The following is a 21,170-nucleotide window of genomic DNA, read 5'->3' on the forward strand; positions in this document are numbered from 1 at the left end:
TTGGTTTATAAAACAGTCACAGGATTTATTGAGATAAATACAAATAGAAAGTTACATAGATTCTTTATTCTGACAAATGAATGACACTTCCAGAGTGTCCCCACTTAACTGGGCTCTAAACACCACCGTGTACTGACACAGCTGCCACGTGCTCATCCCACCAAGGCCACCAGTGAGGCTCAGACCTAAGCAACATGACCAACATGCTTTGGATTACAGGTGCTGGATCATTCCCTACAGCATCCCAGCAATATTGCACCAACTACTGTTACTGTCATGTTCCTTAACTAGACATGCTGAAAAGTGATATTCTTTCTGCTGCTGTGAAAGTGGATGGACTACTTAACTTTGCTCCACCTGGCTTTTTAAATACATATTTTTGCATAATTTAAACAACCCAGAGAACTGCACGTGAACACACTCATTGCATACATTTGTCTAGGACAAGACGTAAAGTGCGGCCTTTAGTCATGCTGAAACAATTTCTAGTTTAAAACTAAACCAAAAAGACAAACTTGCAGAGGGTAAATCTGGGTAACAGACCTGCACATTGTCTACAAAAATCCCACCCCAGAACTACGCTGGCCCCTATTAGGACATGCAACTGTGGAGTTGTAACAGGAGGTTTTAAACGCTTGACTGAAATCGCCTCATTCAAAATCCACCTGAATCTAGGAGCCAGAGAGGTACCAAAATATTGTTAAAAAACAAGAACTTTGTTCAACCTTTTAGTGAACTTTTATAGCTGGTGGCTTACCCTTTACACACATCCTAGTTAAAAACTCCTACTGAACATGAACCAAACATGCTAAAGCCTATGGAAGCTTGTGTTTTCCAGTGGATTATTGCAAGTCAAGGTAACTACTAAAGGTGATCTGACAAACAGCAACCTGGGTTGGGTTAATGTTCAAGGTATTTAATTTATATACAGTATATTTCAGACATACTTACATATACACACACTTAAAAAAATCTGTTCAGTGCTGAGAAATTTAATGAACTGATAATAAAAAACAGAAGTGAAACCTTGTCAGAAAGGTCTTAGAAAATCTGAACTGTTAGAAAATATCAGTATAATGCCAGCATTAGAAAAAGATATTAGAACTAGAAAAAATTAACTTGAGGTGTCTTTTCTTTAAGAAATTGCAATCATAAAAAATCTGTACTGAAGAAGCATTTGTTTTAAATTATAAAAAAAACTGTAAAAAATTAAATGTAGAATGCTGCAGAGTTTACACTGTTCGCTGCAGTAGCACTGGTATATTTCTGCCTGCAACGTCCAAAGAGCATTTTGTGATCTTACAAGAAAACAATTTGTTACAAATACTGTACATATTATAATACATGACTGCTTAACTCATACAAAAGTGAGCCCTCCCAAAATACAGAACCCAGCTGAGGAACCTACTCACTGTCTTGCAGACAAGCCACATTCAAACAAAACCAAAACAGGTATTTCTGTAAAAACCTTCCCCCATGTGAACTACTTACTATGGAACATGAAATAAGGACAAGTATTTACACAGGTCTGCTGAGGAGAAAGGACTCTGCCCTCAGAAAGAAAGTAACTGTTATCACATGAAACCATTTCTTTAGTATTTAAACATTAGTTTTTGAGCAGAACAAAGTTTCAATCCACAATAAAAAAAAAAAAATTTTTCTTTTTTCCAGGACCCACATTATTGCAGATTTGGGAACCAACGGAAGACAGAGTTCATCAGAAGTATAAGCTTTACAATTTTTCTGAGGTTACTCAATCTGACTAACAATTCTGCTCTTTCTTCCAAGCCCCTGTTCCAACAGACTGGAGACATCCCATTTCACCTTACATGTCTCACTTGGTATTTGCCCCAAACCTTGCACTACAACCCACAGAGGCTGCAGAGCAAACTGTGGCACCACCTTTCCCTGGAACATTTCTGCACTGAAGGTTTTGCAGAATTTAGAGCTCCTTTGTTTCTTAGGAAAAGCTGTTTGGGGTTTAACCACTGGGCAGGTTACAAGGTGTTGGTTAAATGAGGTGTGCATGTAAAACAAACAAAGGCTCAAGCCTGTAACTCTCTGTAATACCCTTGAACAGCTCCAGCTCCTGTCGCAGAATTGAACCTCTCAACTCAAGTGACCTTTGCTGGGGCAGAACAAGGAATTTTTCGCTTAGGAAATCTCCACTCTACCTGCTCCAGGGCAAGGCAGCAGCAACAAAAACTGACCTGTGAACACCTGTAAGGGCAGTCAGAAATGTTGCTATTATGACCTGTTAACACTGTAAGGGCATAGTTCAGAAGGAACAAATTAATAGAAACCTCACAATATACAAAGAACCTTGAGCTCTCTGTGCTTTGAAAAATATTACACACAAAAATGATCCATGCTTAATTCTAGCAGTGTAACTACTTTCAAAAATGAAATAATTTTTGAGCTTTTCCCACTGATACAGAATTAAGTTCTTCATAATTTTTTGTTACAATTCAAGACTATTCACATATATACACTTTTTTTCAAATAAATGCAATAAGTGGTACAGTACAAAGATCATAATAAAAGTGAGGAAAGAACAGCTTCAGGAAAGTTTGCTATAATTATGTTTTAAGATTTAGCAACTGTTTTAAGCTTATAGCAAACTTGTACTAACGGAAATATTTTGTTTAAAAAATGAAATGTAAATTCCAATTATGCTGAAACACTGAGTGTGGTGTAAGACTTCACAGACAATACTAAAGGTGGAGGTGAGGTCAGAGTTATCATCTCCATTTACAAAGGGAAAACCAAAAGGAAGGAATTATTCACAGGAATCAAATACACCGCTGTAGATGAAACAAGGTCATGAAATGAAGACTAACATTTCTCAACACCCCCTTTTCTGCTCAAATAGGTAACAAAACCCACCTTATCTGTCCTCATTACTCACATTAACAGAAACAAGGTGAAAAACTGTCCTGCTGTTCAGCCTTCACTACAGAAAAACCCCTTAGTTTTGTTTTTCAATGGTGATACTGTCCATGTTATTCTGTTTCAGTTTTATGGTGGCAAAGAACGACACATCTTGATCTCTATCAGATTGCAGGGCTAGAATGGTTTCTTCTGCAGCTTCTAGATGAGGATTGCCAACACTTTTAAAATAAGCTGGAATAAGGGAAGAAAAAAGACAATTTTAATCAAATCCAAAGGAATAAACCCTAGAGCATAAGCAGTGCAGAAATACAGAGAATGCCAAAACCATCTGGGGCAGCTTATCCAGTTTATAGTCTCCTTACAGAAATTAAGGAAGCTGACAGAGAAAGAGAAATATACTGCTTCATCTTATTAGATACTCATATACTTCTAAGATAAACTCTTTTTGCTGAGTCCTAAATAGCAATGTATCAATGAGCAACAGGAAACTCAGGAAGCTGCTACCGTTCAATGCATTCCAAAACTTTCTCTATACTTTATTCTGAAAAGAAGGTAGGAGATTTCTGTGCTTCTTTCTCTGAACAATCAGAGGGCAGCACACAAATTACATTGGCGACACAGCAGAATAACCTAGCTGGGTGTTTAAGAGGAACGCTGGATTCCAAAGGCGGTTCGCGGGGCCGCACTGCCCCCGTGTGGGGCCGCTCGGCACCTGCAGCACCGGCCGAGGCAGCTCCAGCCCTTCCGGGATGAACATCCCGCGTTCCAAGGCTGCAAAGACACTCGAGTACTCTCAAATCTGAATTTAAATCCTAGCGAGAGATTCTGTTTCACAGCCTTGCACCGACTGAGCTACAAGAGCTGTGCTGGCAGAGGAGAGCCAGCATTCCCGAGGTGTTGGGTCTTCCCAAGGAAATGAAGGACCACACCTTTCTCCAGCAAGGTCTGCCTGAGAGCCTTGGCCAGCAGGACCCTGACGTTTGGCACAGGATCTGATGCAAGACTTAGAAGGCTGGGGAGTAAGTGTTCAACAAACTGGTCCACAGGCATGCACTCCTCTTCTACTACAGCCTACGAGACAAACACACAACAGAAAAAAGCAAAATTTATGTTAAAAATACACTACTTGCCATTCCTTTTACTGCTTTCCACTTTGTCCTTAATTTGGCCTGTTAAAAAAGCCCTGGAGGAGAACACCCCACCCTGTGTCTCACCATTTTGAATTTCAGCCAAAGATGGGCCAGGAAGAGCAGATGAATTTCTTTCAAGAATGTTTTAGGAAATATTGCCTCTCTTGCTTGTTATCACCCTTTTCCCTTTTAACATTCAGCCCTTGCTCCTCACTGCTACCCAAGTAAGCAGTTTTGGTTTGGAGGGGGTGAGTGGTGGCAATGAAAAGGGAAATAGTTCCTGGCATCCAGCACCCACTAGTGGTGTGAAGAGCTCTTGTGATCCTTTAGCCTAGCATGGCCAAGGATTAAACAAATATATCTCTATTTGGGACCTAAGTCTTGGCTTTGCCACTGGGATACCAGATAGTGCAAGGATCAGCTGTGGCAGCTGGAAGCACAGACCCAGACAGGGATGCGGAAAAGCCAGATGCCAGCACTGAGACCACACTGACTCTGAGCAAATCAAAAGTGTCCCAAAAAATTCTGAGTCCAGATTTTAATTTTGCCCACATTGCTGCAAAACCCCAGATTTAATGTACACATAGAAACAGAGAGAACATTCCAACCTGACAAATGAAGGCAAAGGCTTGTCTCCCGACCCACTTGGAGCAGTGGCGAAACCGCACTACGAGCTCATTGATGAAATTTAATCCCAGGGCACTGGCACTGTTTGCATAGAACTTCTGTAGTATTGCTACAACCTGTGAGCCAAAGGAATGGGAAAAGGAGGGGAACAAAAAGAAAAAATAAAACTTCATCCAGCCCTTAGACTTAAAAAATATATCATTTCATTTGATTTCTACAAGGGACACTGTATTCAATGTAGCCAGCTGTGCTTGTAGGCTTCCTAAGAAATTAAACCAACTTTGAGGAAAGATCAGTAGTTGCTTGTTCTGTGTTTTGTTGTGTTTTTTTTCCCCCAGAACTGGCGGAAGGCTTTCCAAATCACATATACTGTCTTTCATTCACTTCAAAGGATTTCTCATTCACATACAACCACAGAGAAAAATTTCAGCATCTGTGGCAGTCTGACAACTCAAAATATTTTATCAACTTTCCATTTCACTTTTTTTCCATATTGAGTCCTGTGTTTATCAAAGCATTCCTATTCACCCTACTTGTCTGAAAACACAGTGATTTCAGGTACCCTCTCCAGAACCATTTTCCTGCTCTTCTGCCAGGAAGTGAACTAAATCCCCTACCAGTTTGAAGGAGATCCACCGAACTTCAGAAACTTTATCGGAGCACAGAGTTAGTGCAATGTGCCTTAAGTAGTCATAGACATCATTGGGATTGTAGAGCTCCAGGATCAGGATCAGCTGCCTGGAACACAAAGGAAATCATTAACTGTACCAAGTGCAGCACCAGCCTACTGCCTTCACTGGCTATTACAGGTGGGGAAGGAGCACCAGGGTTACTACAGAGCCCTTAAGCAGTTTGTTCTTCACTTGTTAGAGGCTTTAATCCATCAGGGAGGCCAAGAGAAACTGATTCAAGCTACATGTACCAGTGTATCAACATTATCCAAAAGAATAACCAAAAGCTACAAACAGAAGCGTGATAAGACTTTTTTCAGCTTCTAACCAATACTCTGTACATTCTTACAAAGCAAAAACTGAATATTTACCTCAGTAAATAGAAATCTACATTTCAGAAAATAATTCCTATGTCAGAACCACACAGAACAGACTCCAGACACAGAACCAGCAGCCACACAGAGCCCAGGCAGTGGCAGCTCCCCACCAGGGCTCAGGGAGCTGCTATGTAACGTCTGTACCACTGTGAGTTTGTTGTGCCAAACTACAAAGGGAGAACGAAGCCTCAACAGCCCAAACATAGCAACACGATGAACACAAAGGTCAGACTTTATCTGCTAACTGTGACTATAATGGTGCTTCAGATATCAACAAGGCTTATAGAAAAAGAACTGTGGGATGTTAATCTACCTTTTTTATATACCCAGTCTTATAGAAGTATCAAAAGAATGAACTTTTAAAAAAAACTGGTTTTTTTCCTACACATTAAAAAAATCAGTTTTTACATGTTTCATTAATATTTGCAAGGGAGCCTTGAACTAATAAATTCTCACTGAATAGTATCTATCAGACTGTCATGTTTCATCAGCTGCAAGTGAACCAGATCTCCATTTCAGAAAAATCACAGACATTTAAGTTTCAGTCACACATTACAACACAACTTGTGAAAAATAAAAAACCCAAAAACCCCAAATGCCCTTGACTCCCCCCAAACAACCCTAACAGACAGTGGCTTTTTCCTTCCTAAAGAAGGATTGTAGCTCCTAATTGATACGTGCTAACTTCTGAATGTAATTACTTATTTCCAAGTTAGCAATACAGGTTAAAAATCAGAAGTTAACAAAATTACATACTCTGCCAGCTCGTAACGAAACCTCCAGTTCCTGCTGTTATCAGTCACCACAAATTCTTGCAGCTGGTAAAGATACTCTCGCCTTTTGTCTGCGTGAAGTAGCTAAAGGAAAAACATTACTGGTATAAACCTGATAAAACTTTAAATTTGCAGTACTCTGGTGTGTCACTATTCACACCTATGTGCCTTTTCCTACTTGAAAGCAAGTGACCAATGATAAGGTGCTTCCTAAAAACTGTGCACAATCAGCTGAGTGCCTGGACACACAGAAGTGACATCCAAAGTACAAAAAGTCATCCCTTTAGCAACACCCAAAGCACCATCTGTGGTCATGAGAGTGAGTAACCAAAAGCTGAGGATCTGTGTGTATTCCACAGCAACCCACCAGGATCTGCTCTCTTCTCTCCCAGCCCCAAACACAAATTGCTACTGGGTTAACTTTCCCAGTTTACAACAGGCAGCAGCATTTACAACCACATTTACGAAGGGTTTTCAGCTTGGTATTTTGTTGGGATATGAGAGAAAAGAGCAGCGAGGCACATTAAAAGAAGGAATAGAGGCACACACACAAAATGGAAGCATTGCAAAAAACTAAACATTCATTAGATAGACATGCACAGCTCATTCAAAAACTCTTTATATAATGGAGTCAAAAAATGTTACGTTGAGAAATTTATTACGTTTTCCTACCTTCAGAAAGTCATACAGATGTTTGAGGACACCAATACGCACTTCATCCAGGTCTTTCAAGAACCCATTGAAAATTGGCACCAGATCAGCAGCTGTTAACTGATCCCCCAGGATCACAGCCAGCTCGTGGATGGAGAAAGCCAGAGTGCGCCGCACCTTCCACTGCAAACAGGCCAGCAAGGGAACTACATGAGGCACCATGACTAAAATAAATAAGCTGTTGAACTACCCCATGAGGTATTGAGACAGCAGGACAAACAGGGCTAGCAGAAAGTGTTAATCGTATCTGATTTAAACTTGGAATTTTATATTTTTACTGCACATTTATTCCTCTGTATGAAATTATGTGATCTTATAACTACAGTACAAACTGAAGAAAAAAATCTCCTCCTGAAAATTCTGGTTTTTTGTAACAAAACTTTCTTTTCTTACCTGTACATCTGAAGCCAGTGTCTCATAGGTGTCCTTGAGGCAGTGCCAGTTCTGCCTGCCCAGAGTCAGGGCCACCCCGGGCAGGCTGTAGGCACAGTGCTTGGCAATCTCAGTGTCAACAGTCTGGGCCCGAGCAGGGTCAGTCATGGACAGGTACTGGTCCAGTAAAGGCTGAGGGATGATGTCCTACAGACAAACTTCAATTTAAGAGCAGAAAGAAAATCCAGCTGCTCTGCTACAGTTCTACCAACCAGTCAGCACCAAAACACAAGAGACAAGACACCCCTTGTGTGTGTTAACCTCACCAAGGGTCAATGACTCCAATGGTTATTTGTCCTCTCATTAGGATATAACAGTCAGCAATGAACACTCATTATGGCTTTATCAACACCTTGCATCTACCTGAAAATCAAGCTGAAAATTCCTTCTCTGCTGATGCCAAAGAGTAAATCAGTGACAGAACATGGCAGTCAGTGCCTACCTTAGTTGCACAGGTCACCTCTAGGGCACCAAAAAGGCAACAATGTTCCTAATTTTCTCATTTAAAACAGGGTTCTCCTTGAATTCTGGAGCATTCCCTCACATTCCCGCAATTGATCCATTACAGAAGGTATCACATCTAAGGGTGAGATGAACTGTATCCAGTACTCCACTAAATTCTTTAGATGCCATTTTAATCACCTGTAATTTTGACTTGTCATCTTCCAATGGTGGATTATTTTCTTGCTCTTTCCTCAAAAATACACTGGTTCCTCTGTGTTGCTCCTCCGAGTCCTGTAAAATGAGGTACCAGGTAGTGAAATGAAGGATACTTGGTGCTGTTTGGGCTATTTCAAAGCATCACAGTGCAGAACAATGGAGCTCAGATTCAGAACAGCCCTGCACAGGCAAAGCCTTGCACAGGCAGAGCCTTGTTCAGTGTGTTTATGCAAGTACAAAAAGACAACAGTTGCACACTGAGGCAAACAGAGACTGTAGCAGCAACAAGAGCAGCAGTAGTTAACATTTACTGCTAAAGAAAGCAATCTAACATCACAAACCCAACATTCATACACATTTTGGATGGTTACTTTTAAATAGTGTTTATTCTTGAAATTAACTTATATTCCACAGAATTTAGTCAGAAAAAAAACCGTACAAGACTACTGCAAAACTAAGTCCTGGGTCATTTGGGTGCAAACAGAAATGATAACCCTTACTGGCTTTTCTTTTTTTGATTAGAGTAAGCAGAACATGATCGCTGTGGTCTGGTAATGTTCAAAGGCTTTGGGTGAAAAGTAGGTCAGTTGTGCCAGGGACTACACAACCCCACACAGCTCAAACATGGAGCACAATGTGTACTTACCATACTTTTCAGCACGCTGGTACTTGACTGGTCACTGATGTCATCCTGGGAGGCAGGGGATGAAAGAGTGTCCCCCTGCACCTGGCTGCAGGCAGCATCCGAAATAGCTGTTTCATCCAAAATCATTTTGTTCTGAAGATTGTCACTACTTTCTTCCATTTTTTTGGTCTCACAGTCACCAACAGAATCAAACTGAGCAGCTCTGAGAGCAGCAGACAACACTTGGACCTGAGCTGTAAAGCAAAAGATGGTTATTTAGTTTCCTTTCTGCATTTAAAGGCATTAAACTTGTAATTAACTCATCTGAAAAGATAAAAGATAGCCCAGTATGAGCCACACAGATAATGCTGTATTAGCAAACATTCACTCTTGGAAAGAAAAGGCCTTTTACTACAGGGCACTCAAGAGACTTGGTAACAAGAAACTGAGCTGACTATAGATGACAAGACTGATCTGGTCCATGAAACAGATCCCACTGTCAGGCCAATATCCTTCCAATGCTTTCAACAAAAGCCTGTTTCAGGTGGTTAAGGAGAGAGAACTTGAAATTAGGGCCATTCTCAGTCAGTCCCTATTAGATTAATTCAGCTTGTAACAGGTAGCACTGTCTCTAAACCCACAGCTGCTTTCCCTTTTGTAGTTGGATCAATTTGTTTTTCATGCAAACAGAAGCCAGGAACATTTTCCCAGCTGCTCTAGAAATAACTCAGGTCTTATGAAAAAAGCTGCTGCATAACTTTCTACTACAATTCACTACTCAAGGTAGGTTCATCACCCTATGAATACCAAGCCAATTAAAATGCAGGCAAATGTTTTGTAAGGGCCAGAAAACCTGCTCAGAGGAAACACAATTTTACTGTCACAAAGCCTCACCTTGAACATCTGGATCATCTATGTGCTCCTGTAAGCTTTCTAGAACCTTTTTTATTTCACTGCTAGCAACACAGTTACTACATGGCACAGAGCAGGCGTCATTGTGCTTCTCAGCCTTGAACTGCAGCAGCTCCAGGTCTTGACTTATGTCGGGCAGAGGAGGGCGCCAATACAGGAACGTGTTAAACACGTCCTCGGCAGACGGCAGCCTTGAGCTCAGCTCTGGAAAACTGATCTCCTTCGTGGCTTCAGTGACACCAGCAGCAGCTTTGTCACCCTGACACACGCGAGAGGATTCTTCTCCAGGGCTGGCACAACAATCTGAACTTTCTTCCCGTGGATCTTTATTTAGGTCCTCAGAGAGCTTTGTATGAACTTCTGCTGAGGTCTCCTCAGTTGATGATTCCGGTTTAATTTCCATTGGTTGTTCTGAGCTGGAAACAAAGTTATTGAATGTAAACTTTAAGTACTCTTTAACAAGAGCTTTCAGTGAAATGCTTCATAAAAGACAGCAACAACAACAGAAACCTCTCTCTAAAGAAAGAATTTGTGTTACCACTATGCTTTATTTCACCAGTTTTCCCTTTGCCCTCCTGTGAAGCCAAAGTAAATTTTTCAATAATGTGGTTACACTGAACTGTGTGACCTCACTCTTCAGACCTTTTCTGGAACTCAAATATTCTCAAATGAACAGTTTTAGCCTCAACAAGCAACAAAAACAATTACCTTCCTTTTAACCCCTTCCACTACCACACACCTTTCCCAGGATTTACCTGGACAATGCAGCATTTGCACTGGAAGACATCACAGTGATATTGTCACTTGGCTGACAGGAGTTTGAATTCACATCTTGTGCTGATGGTCGGATACTCAGTGTCCCATCTTCTCGAATGTAAAGACCAGCACTTGAAGGGTTTGCAAAGGTAGAAATGAATGGGCCAAGAGATTGAAAAGCAGCCTGACGAACCTGTGATGGTGTAAAGAGCAACAGTCAGGCTTCATGCAACTCCCACAGAGTTGAAAAATCTAAATGTGGTACAATTTTCAGTAAGAACCAATTGGTTCTTAACACTTCATTTGATATCAAATGTAACCAATTACCAAATAAGTGACACTTAAGCAAAGGGTCATACACCTAAGCCTGTATGTACAATCATTGTACAGAAATCTTTTGGAAGTTATAAATTTGAAGGACATCTGTACCTCAACTCATCTACTTAACACAAGCAACCTTTTCTAAGAAGAGTATTTACACTTCTAAACTGTTGAGAGAGAGGAAAAAGATAAGGAAGAGAGGAATAAGACTATCTCATTAGAGGAGATTAGTTTTTAGCACATTAAGCTCTGATCTCAGCAAATGCACTTCAGAGCTCTACTGAACTTGCCCATTATTTGTTTAGGATCTGCCTGGGAGAACGCATCAATTCCAGAGGGAGTTACTCACCCATCTGCAGGTGTCACTGATCAGGCTGATGAAAAGTGGGGACAGTTTGCTCCTGCGAACTTCTGGGGACGTGGTGTAAGACACTGCCATAAAGCACTCAGCACAGGCCTTCCTCATTCCCCACACACTATCAGAACACAGCTCAAAGAACTTGGGAATCTGCCAAAAATAAGCCAATTCAAAACTTATTAAAGACTGAACAAAGCAATATCAAAGTATTTGTTTGAAAACTAGAGACAATGAAAACTCAAGAGAGAATAAAATAAGTAAAGAACAGAACAGGGACAGGTTAAATGCATACACTAGTTATATTAATTAGAAAAAACAATCTGTTTCTCACTCCATTAAGAATGTGTGTATAACTATTTGCAATGAGAAATAATAGAAATAACTATTAATGGCCTACAAAATTATAATTGAATTGATGATCACTGAATGATCATCTAGTTCAGGGAAAAATAAAAGTGGTAACTCTACAGTGTGTGTAGATATGTAAAAATATAACTGTGTATATATATATCTGCTGTCAATTACATTTTAAAACATGTTTTGCAAAACAAGAACTTTGCATTTCTCTTAATTGCCAGTTTTGCTGTGTAATTGCAATCAAGGCCTTAGCCAAGTCAATTAGAAAATGCATGCACACTGCTTAATTTATAGGGAAGACAATAAAGGAACTCATTATTAAACTTTCTGAACTGAGAAATACAGGTCTTGCAAATTGATTTGATTTTTACATACCAGCAGTCTTTCTGTGGCTTCTTGCCCAACTGCATTACAAATGTCACCAAAATTAGCTGCACAAATCTAGGAAATAAAAAGTCATTAATAACACTGTGTCTCTTTCAAGGGCATTAGTTTGATTATCAACTCCACCATGCATTATTTATCCCATCAAACAACTGCACATGTTTTGACTCTTCCAATTTCAGCTCTGTAACTGCATCATGTAATATTAACTCATCCAAACAAAGACTCATTGGAGCAAGTGTCCATACACCACATGCCTTTGGGATCAATAGTAATAAAAGTTTCTGCATGAGGAGCATCATCTGCTCCAGTAACCACCAGAAGGGACAATAAGCCCACATGAAAGTTTAAATCATTTAGAGCAGCAGCTGTCAAACCCAAAGCAGCCCAGAACATGATACCAGGGTCAGGACTTAGGTGTACTGACAGCACTACCCTGGCTCAAGGTGGCTTAAGTGCTTTGCTGAAGCAAAGTTTAATCAAGGTCTCAAGTTCGTGCCATTTACAGGCCATTACAGAAACTCTAATTAAGGCAAAAGGGACATCCCTTCATGCTGGCAAAATCTGAAATCATTTACGATAGAGCTGTGTTAATACACCTTTTAGTCATTCTCTGTGCTTATTTAGAAGGCAATAAAAGCAGCTCAAATTCCAGCAAGTGCAGCTTATGTTGCAGACCAAGCTGAAGCTCAGCATGACCCCTAAGTCTACCCAAATATTTTAATACTTCTTGTGCTACAAGTTTCCTTTTGTACTCAAACACAAATTAAAGTAAGTCTTACACTTTGGGGATTTCTCCTTTCAATAATAACAGATTTTTTTTTAAAAAAAGGATGTCTCAAATGTCTATTACTTTTGAATTTTGAAATAAGATGCTAGAAATTATAGAAGTTGCTTCCATCCTATAACCCAGCACAGCAACTTAAAAAAAAAAAGGTTATGCAAAACTATTAAATGTACAAGACCAATTTAACTACTGGACCCGACCTACTGGCCAAAGTCTGTTATCTGTTTCTTTACTGAACAACAGAAACTAGAACCATGTCAATAAATCAAAACTTCTCTTCCAGATGCTTTGCAAGTTCATCAGCTAAAGTTATAAATTATACAGGAAGGCATTTGAACAGCAATGTACCAATTCATTTTTAGGTGGTTTAGGGTTGGACACACACCAACCTTTCGGACTTGAAACAATTTCCCGTCACTGCACAGTTCACAGAAACGAGGAAGCAGCATGTGCTCAACTGTTGTTCTGCTCAACATAGAAGCCATTTTGCAGATTATCTGAAAATCAGGAAAGGAACATGTGTAAGGAGAAGAAAATTATAAAGCTTGTAAGCACAGCCAAATATTCCTCCTGAAAATTACCTCAGAGAGCAAGATAGTGATTACAATCAAATTGATGAAACTGTTACACATTATTTGTATTTCCATACACCTGTTTTATGTAAAGCACAAACACAGCTTTACTTTAAATCATTCTAGGCCAGAACATAACATTTCTGCCTTTAATTCCTTGTCTTTTTTATCTGGTTAAATAGACTTCTATTAGTAGATTTGTTTTCAAGGTGTTTGCAATGTGGCAAACATTGGCACTTTTTATGGAGAAGACAAAAGTTCCATAAGTGGACCTCATAAAAACCACACTCTTTAAGCATATGAGAAATAGCCCAAGCTTCAGCATGCAAGTAAGGCATTGGGCTTTAACAGTTCAGATACTTAAAAACATGCACAGATATGTAGGCTCAGATACCACAATAAAATTGAAGTTTGCCATACATCAGGAGACAAAAAATGGGGGTGCAAGAAAAATCAGTTATTTATGTCAGCCAATGCACACTTTACAGGAATGATGCCCAGGAATTCTAGGAGTTAACAGCATCTAATTAAAGGAAGTTAGTAACAAGCTCATTAATTCAGCTTTCTCTGAGGAACCATAAGTTTCCACTACCAACACAAACCATGTTTCTGCTTTGGGTTGTATGTTTCCTTCATCTCCCACTTTCTGGGAGAAGTTGCTGTAATTCTTGTATTTGCAAGAGGAGAAAGCAAGAGGCTCATGCACAAGGGGTTTAATGCTTACACAAACATCATCAGATTACAGTCCTCATCTTCCTGTTTTTATTTTTCAAAAAGTATAGAAGCTTTCTACTTTCACAAAAATAAGCTTTATTCCTTTCTAGGAATAAATGCTTGCCTTTGTAATAGAATGCTAAATAAGAACTAAGGAAGAGACCATTCAAGGACTTTCCTACAAATTTTCAAACTCCTAAAAGGCATCTGGTGCTCAGATGTCATCCTGGAAAATTGCCTAAGCAATTCCCAACTCCCAAACAAGGAAGAGGAAAATCTAGCTGGTAAAATATTTTACAGGTCAAGTGTCAGATATCCATGCTGAAATGTAATTACACACCAGCACTTTTTTGTGGAGTCAACTGATTTCTTGAAAGTCACCAGGCAATGTTTTTTTCAAAACACTTCAGAACTGAGATCAGGTCATATTTCTACAACATGACTGTGAAACCTGGTAAAGCAAATGTAAAGAACACTCTGGGGAATGTAACAATCCTAACAAGAACTTTTTAAAAGGCTTCCAAGGACCAGTTGTATTTTAAAGCTATTCAGCTACTATTTTGACATCATCCAGCATCCTGAAGTATAAAGATACTCTCTTTTTAAATCTGGTATTTTCAAAAATTCAGAATAAAAATTAAAGACTTGTTTAAAAAGTAAAGTAAGTAAAAATCCAAATATCTTAATGAATAAACACAAAAAGTTTGGCTTACTTTATTTAATGTCAACTCTATTCCTGGACCTCATCTTAACCACCATTAAAATTAATGTTATCAACTTACATTGACAGCTTCCACCTTGTACTCATCATCACTGTCAGGAGCAGAGAGGTCCAGCAGAATTGGACACACCTTATTTTCAATGTCACTCTGAGCCACAAGGTCTTGTTCCAGCAGTATCAGCAGTGCTTCCTGGCCTGCCTTTCTGACCTATAAACAAACACACAAAACCAGTCTGTCACTATAAGAACAACATTTACAGATACCAGAATCACAAAATTTTCTATCCTTTGAATGGACACACAGGTACAAGCCAAAAAAAACCCAAACAAATCCAGTATTTATTTACTTAAATATATTAAAAACCTATTACTTTTATTATCATAAGGAATTAATATTAAATACTAAAGTTTAGCATAATCATTAGAAGACATTTTACATTCTAAAAATAAGACAAAAGATGAAGTAGAAGACAGGATCTGCAAGTCATAACTCCTGTAACAGATTCTGTCCATGTACTGTCAGGCAAATCCTGAAGTTCCTATTATCTGCTGAGGGAAATATTAAAAACAAAATAAAATAAAACAAAACAAACAAACAAAAAACCAACTCAGACCTCCCTAGAGCAATACACTGAATAATCAGAGAGCACTACATAAAAGCCAGATATCAAGCAAGAATTTCTTATCTCTTCCTCATGCCTTAAATTCACTGAACCACACAGAATTTTCCAAGGATTCAACTCTTGTTGTCTGTTTTTCCTACCTGATTGTTAACATCTGTGAGGTACCTCACTACTATGGGCATAAGGTATTCAAAAAATGCTGTTGGGAATTTTGGTCGACTTTCTTGTAGAAAAATGGCAATAGGAGGTATTTGTTCCATCAGCTCTGTGCGAACAGTTGGCTCTGTAAATAAAAAGTTCAAGTACATTGGTAAATATTAAATGAAGATCAGGTACCTCAAGGAAAAAAAGTGGCATTTTTCTTTATGTTTTCACAACAGAGAAAAATTAAAATAAACAAAACATAGAAATAAGCATCACTGAGATTGCCTATTCTTAAAGGAGAACTGAATAAAACAGAGTAGCTTTGAATACATAATCACAGTTCAGAGACTTGGGATCAGTTCCCAAATCAATCCCATTAAATGAGATAACAAGATGGAAAATCCAGTCACCTTGAATTATATGCACAAGAACTATTAAAACATACAACTGCTCCATGCCACTTACACCAGATATAACAAATCAAATGTAACAAACTTACTGAAAAATGTTGCTTCAGGCCCTATACTAAGAATAGGCCCTTCATTTAACATACAAAATATTTCAAAAACAGAGATAAAAATGAATCTGTTTTCATTGACAGATCTTCCTGCTAGATGATTCAACTTCCTTAGCTCATTCATTGCCTTCTCAAAATCAGAAGTCAGTACTTCCTATGTTGCAATTTACATAAAATAACTTACGTAAATTAAAAAACAAACAAAAGTAAACTTTCAAACCTGCATCTTCAGAGAGCCTGACCACTATTTCCATTACTGTCAGAAAGTCTTCTTCATTGTTGCTGAAATCTCGAAAGACATCCAGAAGACCCCTGGCAATAATTTGCCTGTGGAGTGAACACAATTATTGCCTTAATATCCAGCCAATGACACTTAGATGGGATGCAAGGGGAACTTATCAAGTGTAAATAGCACAAATAAAACAGATCAAGCTCTTCTCTGAACATTTGACATACCAAGAAAACAAAAATGGAATCAAGAGATCTTGTTTAGATAACGAAGAATGAAAATCTCTTTTCATGGAAGTGTTTTATGAATTATTCAAGTAGAAATAACATCAGGCATGTATTTGGGAGAACAATGAAAGACACAGCAACATTTTAACACCCACACTGCACTCAGATTCAGGTACCAGCAAGTGTGCCTGCTCTGCCCTTACCTGTTAAATACATTATCACTGAAGGCATATTTCTCTAGACGAGCCAGTGGAGTTAAGTTATCCTGTCCAGGAATATCCAAGAATGCTGTTATCCTCATGCTATCACAGTCTGGTCCATAATCTTCAAAGCCAACTTGAACGACATGAAAAGTAACCCCAAAAAAAAAGAAAAAAGAAATCCACGAGTCAGCAAGAGATGTTATATATAAAATACAAGAAACCAGTAGCTATTTCTTTAAAAGAAAAGTAACTGCACATCACTGGAAACAGTTTACAAAATCATCTTAAATTGTATCTAATGAAGTTGAGTGCAACACTTACTTACAGATTTGTAAATAATTCAAGCTTTAAAATTTAACTAAATTTTCAAAATCCTTGGCTTTAAACACACTTTACTTTGCCCTTTCAGTGAAGGATCCACATGCAGAGTTCAGAGGACTTAGCTGACAAAATCGCACATCACAAACTGACCAACACATTCAAAAAGAAAGTCAGTCCCATTAGAAGAAACTGTAATTTTAACAATCATAGCAAATTTCAAACTATATTGCTTTAAAACAGTAAGTTCTTATGTCTGTTTTAAAGTTCCATTTAAAAATGTGCATTTTTCTCACTGTAGTTACTGGGTCCCACATACCTAAATCAAACAGATAACTTTGGGAAAAACTTCAATTTCATGGTACTTGGGAACATGCTGGGAGCTCCCTACTGCATCTATTAACTATGGACTTTTCTGTGTGAACCCACTCAACTCTGAACCTTTTTAGTATTCACAGCTTCAGATTTTTACCCAAATATTACCACATCAACTGTTACAATTTGCCTTACCAAGTCTAACAGTCACCATTACGGACCACAGGCAGGAGGTATGACTGTGAAAAAGAAAGGGAATGGGAGAACTTTGTTGCCAAACTTATCTTAATCCTTCACTCCTACAACCAAGTGAAATAATGTGCCTGCAACACAAATCTTTCACATAAATGCTCTTATTTAAGCACTGGATATAGGAACTCCACAGAAAGGGTAGCACAGGAATAGTTAATATTGCTGCTCTGGGTTTACAAGTGTCCCAAGCACTCCTAGAGCCAGGCACACTTCTTTCACACAAATAGAGCAACTGGGATCACACTTAAATAAATGCAAATTCTGCCAACACAGCTTCTCACATGCATGAATATCTCACAAACCACCACATGTGCTGACAGTGACAACCACTGAAGACAATAAGCCACTGCTTTGGTCTAAACTCCATTAATACCCATTATAAATCACTTCATATGTTAAAAAAACCCCTCTGTTCCAAGCCTCATGTTTTTTCCAAGATTTCCTATGTAAAACTGCTTTCCAATTATTCAGCACAAGTCAAAACACTCTCAGAAATACAGCTCAGTAAAAGAGGAAATCATCTGTACATGCTTGGAGAAAAATGCTATACCTGCGTCTTCAGGGGGGAAAAAAAAGCAGATTGGTTTAAGGTCTCCAAGGAACCCAGGTGAGTTAAAATACTACAGAAGTTCCAAATTCTGCTGTTCTTGCAGACAACATGCACAACAAGTTCAATGGATTTCAAACAAAGTAGAACTGTGGGATTAGATTAAATGTTGAAATTTCAAATGTGCACACAGATACTACAAGTGAACCCACAGCCACACAATAGGAAACAGATGCTAATTGTTCCTGGCTTTTTAGAACAATGACGTATTGCACTGACACCCTCATTTCCCCTACACTGGTCATTATTATTTCACATGGCTGCTCCTTACAGAAGGGTCTGTCAGGTTCAAAACATTTATCTGTACAAGTGTAAACAATTTACAGAGCCCAGGTCTGTCTGGGATCAATCTGCTCTAGGACTTGCCCCCAGTCAAAGCATCTGAAGAGGGAACAATCCAGATTTGCTGCTTCAAGGGAAACTTGTTGTATCCCTGGCAGCTCAGGGGAAGTTGCACAGCATCTATAGGATTGCAGATTTCCCTTCTGAGGTTGCAACAAACTCTCCATACCCAAACTCTGGCAATCCTTATGTCTATGCAATTATAATACATATATAGTTGAAATTCCACACAGACCAGACACTCAGTAGCTGATTTTTGAGGTTAGTCACCTGTTACATAAAGAAAGACTGATTAAAATCAATATACTTGTCATTAGCTTTACCTACTTCCCGCCTGTCCCTAATTAGAAACACTAACAATTAAAGCTATTGGTTCACTTCAAATAGTTCAGGATTCCTACCAATTCAAATGACAGTGAAATAAATCCCAGTTCTAACTTTGACTACAATACCACACCTGGGACTAATTTTGTAAACATGATGTACATGTTTAATTTTACTGCATGGAGTAGCTCCATTATTCATTTAAAGTACTTAAGCATATACCAGTGCTTCCAAGAGCAGAGAGAAAACAGAGCACCGTTACTTATGCTCAGGATTGAGAGTTAAATACCTGAAATTTTTTCCACACACTCTCACTACACATAAGTAAGGAATAATCTTGGCAGAATCCATTTTATATTCTCTCAAAAATTTTAGTTTTCTTTTTCCATAAAATAGGACACCACGGGTACTCACAAGTTTTAGAATACACCAAGTACTATAAAGTAAATCACAAATGCTAAACTAGTATTTCTTATCTAATGTTCTTTCCCAGGAACATCTAATACTCAGTATTTTTCCCTCTAACTAGAGCAAACAAGTGAGCTTGAAATCTGTTCACCTATAAGCAGAAATAAATGTGACAGTATTCAGAGCTGAACTTGAGTTCACTGTGCTCAAAAGCTGTTAAGAGTTATGAGAAACTCAGGGTCACAGGACCTAGTGGGGCAATTCAATGTAATCACCCAGTGCCACTATTCACATTTCACAGCACAAACCAGTAAATACCAGCACCCAGCAGAACAGTTTCATCAGCTCAAGGTTATTTTCCTTCCTGGTGTTTGTAGAAGGAAAAACAAAGTCTTCAAATACTTATTAATTGCACAGAGGGCATAAATAAGCTAATTATTTCTTTGAGGTAATCCATTCTCTTATTAGAAACAAGTTTTAATATGCACTTGAATTTAGCTAGATTTTACTACAGCTTTTTCCCACATTTGGAATAAGCCCCTAGACTCCCTTTCAACACAACTGATCTTCAGTGTACATGACACTATTTCACCAATTTACTTATGCAAGTAAGACTCCAATTCCAGTGATTTATTTCACTGAGGCTTTCCTAAAACACATCCTGAACCCTTTGCTAACCTCTACATTAGCACAACATCAGTATCTCAGTCATGGGACACCTGAACTCTACCACAACACAGCTTTTGATTCCATAATTCTAAAGATATTGTCAAATTAATGAACTTAATCAAAGAATAGCTTTAAGTCACAGAATTGGATTTTAATAAAGCTCTAAAAGGTTCATTTATTTACATGCTCATCCTGAAACGGTTACCTTCTTTTATGAATTACCACTTATGGCAAAACTGTTTTTATCTGCACATTTTTATTTACTCGAGTTTTGCCTTATAAGCATTAAGCTTCTTAATCAACTTAGCAGACTAATCTGCTACAGTCTAAACAGAACAGCCAAAGAGTGAACTCTAATGGAAAACAAACTCTTCCAGGGATGGTCCAAGGCCGTAAGAAAACTACTATGAAGTTCGCATTTGTTTCTGCTTCTCACAATTTACATGCTGCTACCTACTAGGGAAAAGCAGAAATCTCAAAGACTGAGAACAACAACTAATAGAATTCCACAGAATCAGCTCCTCCCACAGAGGAAACGATCCCTGCACATCTTCCAAATGAAGGACCGTAGATCCCAGTTGTATTCCAATATTTCCCCTGGTGCTCCCGAGGAACACCTTTCTCCTAAATCAGCTTTCTCACACTCAGCTGGGAAGGTGGGCAGGATGGGTCCACCTGTTTCACATTTCCAAGCAGTATCAAACAATAAATATCTTGTGGCAAACAAATAAAGTTTCTCACAAGAAACGAATACAAGTACCATTTTTCTTTTTAAGTAGAAAAGTCAATCCAACATCCGACGCAATGAAACCACCCCACAGAGAGAGCTGCTTTATAAGGCAACAGAAGTTCGCATCACTGCTCGTCAAAGCTTTAACTCCTGAAATCACAGCGCTTACCAGGCTGGTTCAGGTCTGACAGGTATCCAGCTCCCCTGCAACACAGTCCTGGACTACAGAGTTGTGTGATGGAGCTGTTCCTTGCTCTGGGACCGGGGCACGGTACTCAACCCAAACTCACCCAGTTTGTGCGATCCAACCGGGGCACACACGGCAATCTTCCCTTCATCCCGAGATGCGCTCGCAGCACATCCCCGGGATGCAGGAGCAGCTGAACACGCGTCCTCACAGCCTCTACAGCTTTGCAAAGTTTCACCGCACCTGAGCAATCTAATTATTCTAATTCCCACCGACAACAGGAGCGAGGCTGATC

At 39.0% G+C, this 21,170-nt stretch overlaps 1 protein-coding gene across 3 annotated transcripts in view; it reads right to left on the reverse strand.

Annotated features, from left to right (window-relative positions):
- The window catches only part of LOC111938175 (serine/threonine-protein phosphatase 4 regulatory subunit 1-like), a 22,335-nt gene continuing 1,165 nt past the window's right edge, over positions 1-21,170 (reverse strand). For 2 of the 3 annotated variants that reach the window (XM_086852981.1, XM_086852979.1), the window contains 18 exons: positions 16,724-16,856; positions 16,285-16,391; positions 15,544-15,686; positions 14,842-14,988; positions 13,163-13,270; positions 11,978-12,043; positions 11,237-11,395; positions 10,566-10,759; positions 9,793-10,226; positions 8,920-9,152; positions 8,256-8,348; positions 7,575-7,760; positions 7,143-7,304; positions 6,454-6,554; positions 5,267-5,387; positions 4,631-4,765; positions 3,822-3,963; positions 1-3,123 (listed from right to left, as the gene is read on the reverse strand). In XM_086852981.1, coding sequence (XP_086709107.1) covers positions 2,969-3,123; positions 3,822-3,963; positions 4,631-4,765; positions 5,267-5,387; positions 6,454-6,554; positions 7,143-7,304; positions 7,575-7,760; positions 8,256-8,348; positions 8,920-9,152; positions 9,793-10,226; positions 10,566-10,759; positions 11,237-11,395; positions 11,978-12,043; positions 13,163-13,270; positions 14,842-14,988; positions 15,544-15,686; positions 16,285-16,391; positions 16,724-16,856 — 2,819 coding nt within the window. In that variant the 3' untranslated portion in view covers positions 1-2,968. Of the gene's footprint in view, positions 3,124-3,821; positions 3,964-4,630; positions 4,766-5,266; positions 5,388-6,453; positions 6,555-7,142; positions 7,305-7,574; positions 7,761-8,255; positions 8,349-8,919; positions 9,153-9,792; positions 10,227-10,565; positions 10,760-11,236; positions 11,396-11,977; positions 12,044-13,162; positions 13,271-14,841; positions 14,989-15,543; positions 15,687-16,284; positions 16,392-16,723; positions 16,857-17,551; positions 17,596-21,170 lie in introns of all 3 variants that reach the window. The other variant, XM_086852980.1, reaches the window with a different exon arrangement.

This window comes from Cyanistes caeruleus, chromosome 16 (genome assembly GCF_971803275.1).
Source record: "Cyanistes caeruleus chromosome 16, bCyaCae1.hap1.1, whole genome shotgun sequence".
Classification (NCBI taxonomy): domain Eukaryota; kingdom Metazoa; phylum Chordata; class Aves; order Passeriformes; family Paridae; genus Cyanistes; species Cyanistes caeruleus.